This window comes from Phyllostomus discolor, chromosome 4 (genome assembly GCF_004126475.2).
Source record: "Phyllostomus discolor isolate MPI-MPIP mPhyDis1 chromosome 4, mPhyDis1.pri.v3, whole genome shotgun sequence".
Lineage (NCBI taxonomy): Eukaryota > Metazoa > Chordata > Mammalia > Chiroptera > Phyllostomidae > Phyllostomus > Phyllostomus discolor.
The window spans coordinates 2627003-2641174 of record NC_040906.2 but is presented as its reverse complement, the minus strand read 5'-3'; the positions used below and the strand labels follow the sequence as shown (position 1 = coordinate 2641174).

The window sequence follows — 14172 nt, the reverse complement described above, 5'->3', positions numbered from 1 at the left end:
CTGGCAGCGGGCGGCTGCCCCACCACCACCCCGCACAGAGCCCGCGCCCGCCCAGCCGACCCCCGTTCCCGCGGGCGCCTTTCAGCGGTCCCCGTGTTCCCGCTCACATTCCGGAAAAGCCCCCGCGCGACGCCCTGAGACGCCTCCGCCATCGGCTCCCCTCCCAGAGCTTCCCTGCCCTGGGCTCTGCTTCCCTGTGGCCGTTTGGTCCGGCGCGTGGGGAGGCCATGTGCCTGGACTGGCCCGTCCCCTCTGCCCCCCCCCCCCAGACACTGACGGGGGAAAAACCACGTTAAAAAGACTCTTTATAGTTCAAAATCTGCAGCCTTGCGTATTTTTTAAAAAACACTATTACTAGGGACCGGGGCTCTTGAAGCCACTGGGCGGCATTTACGAGAAGCTGGCGCGGAGCCGCCCGCCCCATCACGCTGCAGCCTGCAGCCTCCTCGCGCTCCGCGTTTAACAGCCCTTTGGCCGGCGGGTCCCTGGGAGCCCACCCGGCGGAGCCCGGCCTGCAGTCGCTCCTCCTTGCCCATCGATGGCTCCTTTAAGAAGAGCCCCAGAGTCCCTGCTTCCGGCGTTTGCAGGGCGCTGGTGGCACAGGTGGTGCAAGCACACGGACAGCGAAGCCGGGCTCCATCTCACAGGGCGGGCTCCGCGCGCATGGGCAGCGGACCGTCTCTCCCCTCGTCTGTCTGGGATGCGACACGTTCCGAAGCCGAGCCCACCGGCCACTGTCATGCTGACTTCGTTCGCCGCGATGGGTCCTCACCACCAGGGGTGCGCGCGGGCCACGGGGAGCGTCCGGTCCTGCCACATCACGCCGGGCCGCGGCACTCCACTGGCCCGGCTCCCGCTCTCTTGGCATAGATTTATGGGGGCTTATGCTCCACGGCAGTGGCCGAGTTTCTCCTCACGCTGAAGTGTAGGCTGTCGGCATGCACACGGGTGGTCGCTGTGTGAAAACACGCACTTGGGTGGCGCGCCGGTTCGCACACCTGACTGGTCGGACTAGCTTTGCGCGGAGTGCTGCGGCCGTCAGTGCCGAAATCCCTGCGCAGTAACACGGTCTGCGAGCGGGGAGCGGGGCCCCCGCAACGGCTGGAAAGTGTGCATGCGCCGACCGGGGTGGCTTTTTGGGTGTGCTGTTCACAGTAGGTTAGAAAATGGGGGTGGGAGGGTGAAAATAAAAGGGTCTCGGCTGCTTCTGGAACAATCTGGATGGTTTGGGGGTTTCTAACAGCATAGCAGGCTTTCAAAAGTGACCTTCCTAAGAGTTAGACTTCCTCTGGATTGCTCCCGCCTCCTCCCCAACCCACCCCCCCCTACCCTGCACCTGGCCTCCTGGGCCCCCTGGGCCCCCTCCCGTTGACCTGCCCCTGCTCTGTCCATCCTGGGAAGACAGCCCCACCCCCACCCTCCCTAAACGTGAGGTCTGAGCCGGGTCCGGGGCTGTGCTGTGGCTCCAGGCACCGGAGAACAGACGGCCGCAGATTCCTCCAAAGGCAGCTGGGGCCGCGCACAGCAGGTCAGCGGGTGAGGCTGTCAAGGCTGTCAGAGGCTGTGTGCCGGGGCAGTGGGCCCACCCTCGTCTGTCACCGTGTAGGTGGCAGCATCGTGGCATCTGTGGGTTGTGCAGGAGGAGGCTGCAGGTGAGCGTGCTGGGTTCCCATCACACGGGCGAAAACGACGCGTGGTGGCCGCCCTGGGTTGCGATGCTCCGCATGGACTTACCCGCCCGAACCGAGAGAAGGGCAGAGGCGTCGCTGCGAGCGGCCCGGTGGGGAAAGGCCTGCTGGATGGCCGGCCCAGCAGCTCGGGGCTCTCCCCATCCCGGTCTTTGTGACCGCCTGCCTGCCGAGCACGTGACTGCCTCTGTGAATCACCCAGCCTCCCCGGAGGGGACATCGAGGCCCGGGAGATGGTGGCACTGTGCCTGGGGCCCTAGGCCAGCTTCGGGCCTGCCAGAGGGGCTGGTCCATTCTTCCCTGTGAGCACCCGGCGCACCGTAGACACCCAGCAGGGTGAGCTGTGAGCAGGCTCTGTGCACGCTGGAGCCTCCCGTTGCCTCACTGCCCGGCCGGCGGCTCCTCCAGGCTGGCCTCCAGGTTGGGAGGTCAGATTCCCGTGGTCACGTCAAACTGCAGAGAGGTGACATTGCCTTTGCACTGTGGCTTGTATCCTGGAATGTCCTTTCCATCAGCCTGCTCGGGACCCACGCAGGTGGGTGTGAAGAGGTGCCCAGTGCTCCTGACACACAGCCGCCGAGCCCACATCGCAACCTGAAACCTCAGACCCAGGTGCAGGGGCCGTGGGGGGCGGGGAGACCCCGCTCTGCCTGCGGTGACCAGGCCACGGCCTCCTGTGACCCCTCGAGGCCCCCGGGGCGTGCACCTGGGCGCACTCAGTCACCCTGCTGGGCTGCCCGGGCGGCACCCGCCCGCGGACCCGCCCCCACCCACCCCAGCACCTGAGGCCCGGCCCAGGTAACTGTGGCCTGCAGAATTAATAAGCCTAATACGGTTGACTTGACTTAATTAATAATGATCCTGTTCCGTTCCTCTGAGCTCGTAAAGCACCCTGCAGGTTGGCAGAAACACTCATGATATCGATCAGAAGTCAGGCAAGGGACATTTATTTGGTCTCTGCCCGGGAGCATAAATCCTCGTCCTTCGCCGCCTGCTCCCGCACGTGGGATCTACAGTGGCCAGCGTGTTGAACGCTTTCGGTGATTAAAAACTAAACACCCACCGGGCTCTGCGCGCAGGCCCGCGTCCCCGCCTGTCCCCGAGGCCGGCCCCCTTAGCAACGCAGCCGGGGGAGAAGGCATGCGTGCCGGGGGCGGCCGGCTGCTCAGCGCTGGCCCCCGGCCGGGTGTGCCCCCGCCGAGAGGAAGCCCCTGTTTTCCCAACATATTGTTCCGGCCCCGTCTTCCGTGCCCGCCCTCCCAGTTCCTGTTTTGCTGGGGGCAGAATGACACTTCGGAAATTCCTTGCTGCTAGCTCGCCCTTTCTTCCCTCTTCCTCTTCTCTGGTCCCTGTCACCTCCCCGTCACCGTGTCACATGGCACGGGCGCCTCCAGCTTCCCCTCCTCGCCCCCAGGAGGGCCCTCCGCTCCCAGGCGCCCTGCTGCAGCGCGTCCTTGAAGATCGTGTTGACAAACCCTCCCCCGCCCTGTGGCAGGAGCGGGGGAGGGAGGGTGTTTGCAAAAGGATCATTGTGACAGGTGACGGACACCAAAGAGTCACCCGCCTCTGAACATTTGGGGGGCAGGGGTTCCCGTAAAAATGAACCCGTGACACCCAGGGGTTTGGGAAAGGCTGTGCTCTCAGTATCTTGTGGAAGCGTCCAGAGGAAACCTGGTTTGGGGAGACTGGACGGCAGGCCGCGGCCAGAGCCCCCGCAGACTGGTCCCGAGCCGCCCGAGCGTGGTCAGTCCTGCCCTGACGGGCCGCGCCCGGGCCCACTGTCCCTGTTTCAAGTGACGCCCAGAGCCCCACGGAAGGGGGTGGAGGGCCCCTCAGAAGCCTCATGAGCCCTTGGCAGCGTGCTGAGCCTCCCTGCCAGGCCCAGGGTGCCCCTCGGCCGTGCAGCGTGGCAGCGTCCTGGCCGCCGGAAACGCACGAGGAACAGGCCCGGCGCTGCACCAAGATGCCGCTTCCCTAAGGACACGGCTCCCGGTTTCCCCGAGGGGTGTCTCAACAGGGGCCCACCCGCTGGCACCCCCAGAATTAACCCTGTGCCCGAGCAGAGGGCCCACCCCACCCCGGTGCCTTGTGACACTTGTGACACTTAACCACTTGCTCTGGCCCGGGCGAGGGGGTCCCAGTCCCCCGCTGCCCCGCTGTGCCCGTGGGGGGTCGACTCGCACGGAAACACGTGTGTGGGCTGTGTGCCGAAGGCCCGCTCTCGGGCTCTCGCAGAGTTGCAAGTGAAGGTGGAGAAGCGACCAGGGGCTCAAGGTCTGGGGTGAGCCTGCCAGCGCTGGCGAGGGCGGTGCCCTAATGAAGTCACGTGCAGACTTCACGTGCTCGGCGCCGCCCCAGGGGACGCCAGGCCTCCGAGGCTGGCCCACGGCTGTGTCCTGGTGCCCGCAGTGACTCCATTTGCCGGGCACATAATCTGCCGGCTGGAGGTGGGACATGTCCCGGGGGCCATGGAGGGACACGCGGAGCCTTGACCCTGTCGTCACCCCTCAAGGTCAAAGGCGGCAGAGCCTTGCCGGTCGGGCTGCAGGCAGAGTGCCGTCTGAGCCCCGAGTGTCCCAGTGGGCACACAGCTCCCGCGACCTGGGCCCCCCACCCACGGATCCCTCAACCCTGTGCTGGCCGGTGGCTCACTCACCAGCTGGTTTCCTAGGCAGGGCCCCGGGGAAGGTGGGTCCCCCCAAAAAGAGCTCCGTTGTAGGAAGGCGGCGAGAAAGTATTTGCTGTCGTGCCTTTGATAGGGCCTGTATTTGGGGGGACCGGGTCGGCGTCCGTCTTCCGATGGGTTGCCCGTTTTCTCGCTCCCGCCCGCCCCCGTGCAGCTGATTTATTTAAAGGTGTGTCAGCAAGGGGCTCAAATGAGGCGCCGGCCGCCTCCTCCCTGCCGACGGCCGGCCACGCCAATAATTCATTTTTTAGCTCATTAGCTAACAGGGGCTGCGAGCAGCAGCCCCGGGGGAGCGGAGCGAGGGGAGGTGATGGACTGCCGGGCTCCTCTGCTCCTGAACTGGCCTTCCTGGGGGGGGGGCTCGGCCACAGCAGGCGGGTCCCAGAAGGGGGCCCGGGGCACCAGGGGGACGCCCAGGGGGTCTGCGCCCACTGCGGGGCCACTCGGGCGAGTGGCGTCAGGCAGAGTGCGTGGTTTGGGCAGAGGGCCTCACGGGCAGAGCACCCGCCTTCCACGCGTCAGCTGTCGGCGCGGAAACCAGGTGAGAGCAACAAGCTGGGGCCCCCTTCACAGACGGGCCTTGTCACGGCTCTGGGGGCCAGCGTCCCAGGTCGAGGGGTCGGCAGGGCGGCTCTCCGGTGGGGCCTCTTCCCAGCTTGCAAACGGCAACTCCGCGCTGTGCCCTCCACAGTCCTTCTCCCGGTGCAGAGGGAGGAGAGGGAGGGGGGTCTCTGGAGCCTCCTATGAAACACCAGTCCTGGCGGCTTGCTCCCGCCCCCATGTCATCATCTGACCTTTGTCACCTCCTGCACACTCTGTCTCCAGATGCGTCGCAGTTCAGGGTCCGGGGTATCAGCACGTGAATTGGGTGGGGTCGGGGGTGCGGTGCATAACACTGTCCAAACTTCCAGGAAGACTTGAGACATGGGACCAGACTTGGCCCCAGAGAGCCTGACTCCCATGGGGTCCTGTCACCCAGCTGAGCACCCCTCGCCCCAGAATCCCAGGCCCCACTGCTCCCTGGGGCCAGGGGTGGCCCACAAGCCACTGGTGGGCTTCTCCAGGCCACTGGCCAGGGCCGTCCCTCACCCCCACCAGGCACACGGCCGTGTGAGGCTCCCGCCTACAGACAGTGGGGATTCGGAAACCGAAAGCACCCAGTAGGCATCTCCGAGCCCCACCCGGTGCCACTGGCACATCCTTCTCACACACGTCGCCCCACAGCCAAGCTGTCGCGTGCTGGAGGGCATGGTGAGTCATTGCCGACACTGTTCTGTGATCCGACACCGGCCGCTGCCGCTGCAGAGGGGCTGCTGGGGCGGCCCCTCGCCCGGACGCGGGGCCTCGCCTCCCAGGCCACCTGCCTGCCGTAGCGGCCACGGCACCCCCCTGGCAGATGAGGAAGGGAGGGCCCGAGGGGACCGACCCTGAGGCTGCAGAAGCCTGCGCCCCGCAGAGGAGGGACTCGAGGACCCACAGTCTCTGGCGCCGACGTCATGCGTCTGTCCTCTCCCTGGGGCCGCTGCGGAGCGCCCCAGAGTCCAGCTTCCCCGGCCCGTCGGGGGCGGGCAGCCGGCGCAGGGAACAGGGCTAAGGAACAGTCAGCGCTCGTGTCTGGGCAGGTGTGCCGCGTTAGCACCCCGAGCCCCCACGTGTTCACGTCTGAGCCCCCCGCCGCCACGCGCGGGATCCCGGTGCTGTGTGCAGAGAAGCGCGCTGATGGACCCCGGGCCAGGGACTGGCTGGCCAGCCTGAACTCTCTGGCTGCCTCGTGGGGTCTGAGAAAGCACGGAAACAGCGCGGTGCTTTGGGGCCCAGAGGCCGGAGTTGAAATTTGTTCAATATTGGTATCAATTTGAGAGAGAGAGAGGAAGGGAGAGAGAGAAACACCGACTGGTCGCCTCCCATATGTGCCCCGACTGGGGATCGAACCCAGGACCCTTTGGTGCACACCAGCCAGGGCTGAAGAGTTGCTTTTGACAGCACGAGAAGTTTGGGGAAGAGCCATGGTTCGGCCAAATAATAAAAGCCACGCCTTGAACGGAACCGGGGGTGTCCTGGTGGAGGGTGAGGGACCGTGTGGCCTCTGGCAGCCGCCTAGGAGGCCTGGAGGGGCTGGCCCTCCGACTTGCAGGGCATCCGCAGGTGATCCACAGTCACTGTGGGAGGCGCTGGAGCCCCCTGCCCCCCGGTAAGCCACCCTGCTCCAGCCCCTGCAGGGCGGCAGGCAGACCCGCCCTACAGCCCACTCGGCCTCTCCAGACCCTGCCCCTGAGTTCACATACGTGTGACGTTCGTCTTCCTCCCAAAGACGGCGCCCCAAAGAGCACGTGCTTTCCGCCCCAGCGCCCGGACCGGCCCTTAAACGCTGACTTCTGACCGCAGGGCGCGGCTTAAACAGGGTGACTGCAGCACAGGCCGAGTGCGGCGACTTCAGGTGCGCTCGCCTGTGGGGTGACCAGATCCGAGCGAGGGCATGGGGTCACCCCGCCCGTCCCGGTGACAGCGGGGGAGGACCCCAGAGCGGGGGGCTCGTCCTCATGTTTTGGGGGGCTCGAATATTACAAGGAAAGGGGAGTCGTTGCCACCAGGACTGCTGTTCCTGCCTCCGTCCCCCGGTGCCTCGGCAGTGAGGACCGAAGCCGGCCGGAGCAGGGTAACACCGTCCGATTTTCACGGCCACCCCAGGAGTGGGGCCGGCAAATGGGAACCTCGGGGTCCGGGTGCCACCCTCACCGCTGTTTCGTTCACCACACTGGCACCTCGCTCTCCCTCGCTGGCGATGCACGGCCCGCGTCAGCACACACGCGGTTCGTCTCACATCGGGGTCTTAAGTAGCGTGAGGCCTCTGGCTGGCTGGGGTCTCCGTCTCTCGCCTCCGCTGCTGTTGCCAAGACGTACCCGTGGTCTGGCTCCAGCAGTTTTTAAAATTTTTTTATTTATTTATTTTCAGAGAGAGGGAAGGGAGGGAGAAAGAGTGGGAGAGAAACATCCATGTGTGGTTGTTTCTCACATAGCCCCTACTGGGGATCTGGCCTGCAACCCAGGCACGTGCCCTGACTTGGAATCGAACCGGCAACCCTTTGGTTGGCAGCCCGTGCTCACTCCACTGAGCCACTCCACTAGCCAGGGCTAGTTCCAGTATTTTGGCCCAAGTGGGGACCCTGCTCCGGTCCCCATCAGAGCCACGTCTGCGGGTGCTGGGGTGGCGTCTCAGCTGCAGCCCAGCAGTCCCCGCATGGAAAGGGTCGGGTCACTCTGGGGTCACCTGCATGTACCAGGAAGCGAAGCAAAACTAATCCCGATTCCCCCCTGGAAGGTGTTTGCCTAAGTATTTAAAACCGGATTAGGGCCCAGCAGAGTGGCCCTGGAGGAGGAGCAAACAAACCTCTCTCCTGCCCTTGGGCAGGAGAAATGCCGGGGGAGTGAGTTTTCCTCCTGAGGGTCGATCGTTGGTGGCTGTGTGTGCTGGGGACCCTCCGGAGCAGACACTGCCCTTCCCTGCAGGGCTCCCTCCCCTCTCGTGACCCTGGTCAGAAAGCACCGCATAGCACCCCACCCCCGTCCCTGACCCTCCCGGCGGGGCTGCTTGCTCCCCTCTCTGGCAAGTTCCTGCCCCCCCCCCGCACCCCCCCAGCAATGCTGCACAGTCTGAGGACGGTGGCCTTGTCAACGTGGCTGATGTCCTTTTTGAGAAGCCAGAACCAAATGCCCCATCGGCAGCCACAGAGGGGGCGGGAGCCCAGGGCCAGGGCCGGTCCTTCGGGTCCGTGTAAACACACCTCGCTGTGGGGTTCCCTTGCCTCGTCCGGTCCTTCCTTCTCGTTCCCAGCCCTCCTCGCAGGTGTCACAGGCAGTGTCTTGTCCCCTTTGAGGCCAGGGGCTCTCTCATCACACCCACCCGGCTCCTGTCACTCACCCTCAGCAGGCTGTGCCATCAGGGGAGGGCTGTCTGCTGCCACTGCCACGCCCACCGCCCTGAGGCCCCGCCCCTCCGCTGCGCCATCTTCCCCTCTGTGCCCCCGGCCCAGCTCTGCACTCGGGCCGCGTGCCCAGACTCCCAGGCTGGCCCCACTCGCCATCCCTCAGAAAACCCGGCCGTTTGTGGTCACTTAAGGAGTCCGAGGCATTCCCCACGTGCGCCCTCCCCGAGCGTCTGGGGAGACAGCAGGGCTGCGGGGGGGGGGGCAGCTGCGTCTCATCTCTGAAGCTCCCCATTCGAGTCTCCGCCCCCCTAGGAGGGTCTGTGGTAGCAGTTTCTTCAGCAGCACGTGGTTAGAGCCCCCGCAGGTTCTCCCCCCCACGCCAGGGGGTGGGTGAAGGGCCAGGAGCAGGTCACACTCAGGTCGGGGGCCCCCGCTGTCCTGCCCGACTCTGGCCCGGCATCTCCAGTCCCGGCTCAGAGTTGTCCTCGCAGCGGAGTGGACGTCCAGGCCTGTGGTGTCCATCCCGCATCATGCCCGGTGGGTCCCGGGCGGCGGGGGGGGTTCTCCAGGGCCACAGCCCCGCACTGGGTGTGAAGGGAGTCACGTGAGAGCTGGAGGCTGGGGTGGGGGGGCACCCACACACTGCGGGGTCTGCCGCAGTGCCCTCCGAGGTTCTGAGTGGGGGCCCGAGACTCTGCCGACGGGTTCCTGGGGAGGCGGGCCGATGCTGCTGGGGTGGGGGCACCCCGCTCTGTGAACCACAGGGCCCCCCCACACTGGGGGAGACTTCTGTCCCCCGCTGTTTGACTCCCCTTGCCTGCTTCCTGGCAAAGAAGGTGGTGGCATGGGGGTGGGGGGGGGGGCAGCCCCCGAGTCCTGCCTGCCTCTGACCACACCCGCCTGTTGCAGGGAAGAGAAGGAGCGGTGGATCCGGGCCAAGTACGAGCAGAAGCTGTTCCTGGCCCCGCTGCCCTGCACCGAGCTGTCCCTGGGCCAGCACCTGCTGCGGGCCACGGCCGACGAGGACCTGCGGGCGGTCATCCTGCTGCTGGCGCACGGCTCCCGGGACGAGGTGAACGAGACCTGCGGGGAGGGGGACGGCCGCACGGCGCTGCACCTGGCCTGCCGCAAGGGCAACGTGGTCCTGGCACAGCTGCTCATCTGGGTAGGTGGCCCGGGCGCCAGGTGGGGGGGCCGGGGTGGGGTGCACGCAGGCACTGAGGCACCAGCCAGATGGGGGGGCCGGCGGTGAGGGAATGGGGGGTTTAGGGCTGGGGGCAGAGGCCCCTGCCCTGCACCTGAAGGACTGGTGAAGGCCGGGCGGACGGAAGGACGCAGGGCCGACCTCTTTGCATGGCACTTGCCAGAGTTTCTGCAGAGCTCACCCTTTAGGGTGCCCCCACCCCCGGGATCCGGCACGGTGGGTGGGGTCTTGTTTACCCACCAGAAAAGCTCCCATTATTCGGTGGGGGGGGAAGGATGGGAGGATGAAAACCAAATGGGGTCTGGGGTTCCCCCCACCCAGCCTGGGGGTTCTCGCTGCAGTTACAGGAGAACGCTGGCCCTACCCTGGGAGACTCGACACGGTCCTGGGAAAGCTGTTGCTTTAATTCCCTGGGGTTGGGCGGGGGGGGGGGGGGGGCGGGTGTCTGTCATGGAACTGGAGTTGGGGGTGTGGGAGGGATGAGGGCGAAGAGGCGGTTCTGGACCGGCCAGGAGCTGCTTCGGAGATGCCTGCACCCGCACCCTGGGGGCCCCACCTGAAGGGACAGAACGCTGCCTGCCGGGAGCGCGCCTGGTGTGGGGGGGCGCTGCGGAGAGGTGGGGCTCCCTGCCGTTCCCGCCCCCGGGGCAGGGGACGGGTCTGTGCGGCACAGTGCAGGGCGACTCCAGCGCTGCGCGTTCTCGCCGGGCTCTGGGCTCGGCTGCCGCCGGGGAGTCGGGGGCCCGGACAGCAAAACCATGCAAATACCCCGCTCACACCAACAGCTGGGGTCGGTCGGCTCGGGCCGCCCGAACAGACTGTCACTGGGCGGCTGGGGGACCACCACAGCAGACGCCTCCTTCCGTGCTGTCCTGCAGGCCCGGAGTCCAGGATCAAGGGGCGGGCACTCGGGTTCCCTCGGGCCCCTGTGCTTGGCTTGCAGCCAGCCATTCCTCCCAAGGCCACCACGTGCGGACACTGTCATGCCGGCCTCGGGCCCCGCCCATGTGACCTCACTCAGCCCCTCTGCAGGCCCGCCTGCACCTGCAGTCACACCCTAATGCACTGGGGTCTCGGCCTCCACCCCACGTGGGCTTGGGGGGACGCAGTTCCATCACAGATTTCATCAACGGGGGTGTCCAACCCACTGGCATCTCTGGGCCACGCCTTAAACATACTAACGAAAACCGATGAGCAAAAAAGGGTTTTAAGTGAATTCATGACTCTGTATTGGGCAGAGTTCAGAGCCGTCCCGGGCCCCATGCGGCCCGAGGGCCGTGGGTTGGGCAGCCCTGGCCCAGCACCTTCCCCTCCCCCAACCGCCAGATCCCCTTTCGCTGTGACGCTCCAGGGCGACGAGAGCGTGGCCAGACGCCCAGACACAGCTGTGGCGCCGCAGTCGGCACTGCCGCCTCCGAGGGCAGGAACTCTGGACATGGGGTGCGGTGCCGTGCGAGCTGGCACCTGCCTGTGTCCTCGCCGCTCCAGTGGTCAGGGAGCCCGGGGCCACCCCGTGTGAGGGCGCGGCCCACGGCCCTGTCCACGCAGCGACAGCTGTCGCACAGAACGTGCGGTGCCGAGCTCAGAGTCCCCAGAGTGTCCCTGGGGGATGTCCGGGTGGTGGTGACGTGTCACGCTTTTGCATGGTTTTTAATGATGTGAGGACATGATCCCAGTAAGACGTTCAGTTAAAAAAAGAGAGAGACACACACACAGTACGTGTGTAAGTTTTATTTCAGCGAGGCACTTAGACCCCAAGGGAAGTGCACTGAACTATTAGCCGAGGTTACCCGGGACTGGAGAGGCGATGGGGTGTTCTCTTCCCTCTCCCGTGTTCGCTGTGGGCGGCCCCCAGGACAGCCGCCTGCCTCTGAGAGTGGGAGTCGATCGTTTCCCGTGTTTGCAGTTGGAAGGTCTGAGTTGCAGTAGCCCAACCAGAGCTGCCGGGGTTCGTCTCTGTTGGTCAGAGGAGGGGCTTGTTGCAAAAGCACGCTCCTGCCCCAGAAGCAGACACCCGGGGTCCCTGTTGCACCTGGAGGCTGGACAGGCAGCCCCGCCCCCGCGCCGGGCTCTAACACGGCTCTGTTGCCTCCGCAGTACGGGGTGGACGTGATGGCCCGCGACGCCCACGGGAACACGGCGCTGGCCTACGCGCGGCAGGCCTCCAGCCAGGAGTGCGTCGAGGTGCTGCTGCAGCACGGCTGTCCCGACGAGCGCGCCGCGCTCATGGCCACGCCCAACCTGGCCCGGAAGAGCGCCGGACGCAGCGGCGGCAGCGGGCGCGTGCCCACCGTCATCTGAGGCGTGTCCACGCCCCCGCCCACCGCCCCTCCCTCTTCCCGGTGGTCCCGGCCACCCCCCGCCACCCCCCGCACCTGCAGCGAAGTCGCCGGCCCTGGACAGCCCGCACGAGGCGGAAACGGGGCCGAGCTGCAGGGGCGCCGTCCCCATGGACCCCCCCCAGTCGACACACAGGAGCGACCGACGGGACTCGGTCGGCTGACGATAGCACACGGCCCGGGACCCGGTGCCCGCGGCCCGCAGACAGAGCATGGCACAAGGGACAGGGCGGACGAGAGGGGGCGGGGCGGCGGCGGCGGCGCCGGGGAGGGGAGCCCTCCCGCGCCGCGGCCCGGCGCATCAGCACATCTCACCTCCACCGAACGGAACGCGCGCATCCATCTCCGCTCCTCTCCGAGGGGCTTGACGGCGTAAATCAGCAGCGGGCCGAGTTTGTCAGGTTCGAAGCCCCTATGATGGTGTGTGTCAAATCAGTTGTAGCTAATCTGTCCCGGGAGCACGCTGGCTTCATTACACCCGTGCAGTCGAGTTCCTGCCGCATTACCGCGGCTTAATAGAACCTGATTAGTCATCGCCGCGGAGGAAGCCTATTAGCCGGGCGGCAGCCACGCGGCACGCTCCGCTGAGCGCCGCGATGTGATTGCGGCGCCCGTGGAAGCACCGTATTACCGCAGACATGTTCTGCCGAGCCCTCGGAGCCCTCCCTTCTAAATTCACTGTCATAATTTAGTCTCCGTTTAATTTTTCAGTCCAAAGAGGGGGAATCGGTCGTCAGGAGTATCTGGCTGCAGTCTCCTTGGTGCGAAAACAAAATGGGGAAAATAAATGAGAGGAACTCAGACTCGGAAGGAAGCCACGCTCTCAGCTAACGGGATGCGTCGGGGGCGTTGAGCAGACGGGCTAGCTGCACGAAGGGCCCTTTTGCCCCCGGAACAGGAGAGAGGTTCTGTGTCCTTTCGCCAAGGTGGACGTCTTGGGTCCCCGTCACTCCCGGGCCGCGCTGCCCAACTCACACAGGCTTCTGTATTATGTCTTCAGACACGATGTGTGGAAATCTATTTGAATAAAAGAAGTTCATAAATATGCATTGATTTTTGTGCAGACGAATGGCACCTCCGTTAATTTACAAATTGAACTGGATGCGAACTAACAGCGTGCGCCCGGCTGAGATGGGAGGGCTGCGGGCCGCTGTCCTCGGAGGGGCTCGCAGCGGTAAACACTTCCATTAACGTGATGTACGGCTTGCAGAGGGGCCGTCAGAATGGGGCGGCCGCACGGTTTGCTTATTACCACCGGGAAAGGGGAAGAGGCCCGAGCGCATCACGGGGGGGGAGGGGCGGGGGAGGTCCTCGTCCCGGGGAATGTGACACAGACCTGGTGCCGCCCCCGCCGGCACACGGCGGGGGGCTCTGGTCCAGGCAGGGGCGACTCCAGGTCCCAGGCTCAGAGCGTGGCCGTGGGGGGGGGCGGTGGTGACCGCTGCCGATGGCCCCGGGGCCCAGACTGGCCCGGGAGAGTCCCTCAGGTGAGTCCCTCACCTGCTGGTCGCCGTGGCACCTGCTCGTCATCGTGGCGTCGGGCTGCTTCAGGCTCGGCCACCTCCAGCGTGGAGGCCAAGCGGAGGGCACCGGGCAAAGGCCCCGAGGTCGGGACAGGGACGGGCGGCCGTGCCCGGGGTCCTGTGGGCATGGCAGGACGAGGGGTGGCTGGAGGCTGACACGGCTCAGGGTCGTCACGTCCGCGTGGCGACCCCCAAAAGGTCCATGGTCTCATGTAGTAATCCTTCTATTTTGAGTTTTTCCCCTTCTTTCACTTTAAAAATAAAACATTAAAGTAGGTAAGAAGAAATAAAGTTTTACACTGAATTTCTATGTAGGTCGGCGTTCCGTGGGCACTTCCCACCTTCCTTCAGCTCCGCGGAACACGGCGGTTTCCAGAAACACCGGGCACTGACTCGGGCCCGTGGCCCCCGCCCCCCCCCCCCCCCCCGGGCTGCGCTTCGAGTGCCGTCACCGTGTGGTCGTTCTGGGCGTGAACAGGGAAACCGTCACTGCCTGTTTCTGAAGAAGCGTTGCCGTAACGGCCCAGCCACCGCAGTCTCCTGCTCGCGGCCTTCCGCGCAGACGCTGCGCAGCGGGCGTGGGCGGAGTGCCGAGAGGCCCCCCCGAGTCGGCCCATCGTCAAGAGCCCCCCCAGGAATGCTTTATCGCAGCAGAGCCCCCTTCTGCAGGAAACAGGGTTCCTTGGGGGGCTTGTCTCTGGGATGTGTGTGTGTTTCTAGTGCGGTATCTCCCCGCCCGGCTCCTTCTCACAGCCCTTCATGCCCCAAATGCTCAGTCGGTCCCCAACGCCCCCCCCACCCCCCAC

The 14172-nt window shown here is 65.6% G+C and overlaps 1 protein-coding gene across 10 annotated transcripts in view; it reads left to right on the top strand.

Annotated features, from left to right (window-relative positions):
- AGAP1 (ArfGAP with GTPase domain, ankyrin repeat and PH domain 1) overlaps nt 1–12892 on the top strand; it is a 348436-nt gene extending 335544 nt beyond the window's left edge. For all 10 annotated transcript variants that reach the window (XM_036022678.1, XM_028509859.2, XM_028509858.2 and 7 more), the window contains 2 exons: nt 9210–9465; nt 11602–12892. In XM_036022678.1, coding sequence (XP_035878571.1) covers nt 9210–9465; nt 11602–11805 — 460 coding nt within the window. In that variant the 3' untranslated portion in view covers nt 11806–12892. The remainder of the gene's footprint in view (nt 1–9209; nt 9466–11601) is intronic.
- Nucleotides 12893–14172: the final 1280 nt, after the last annotated feature.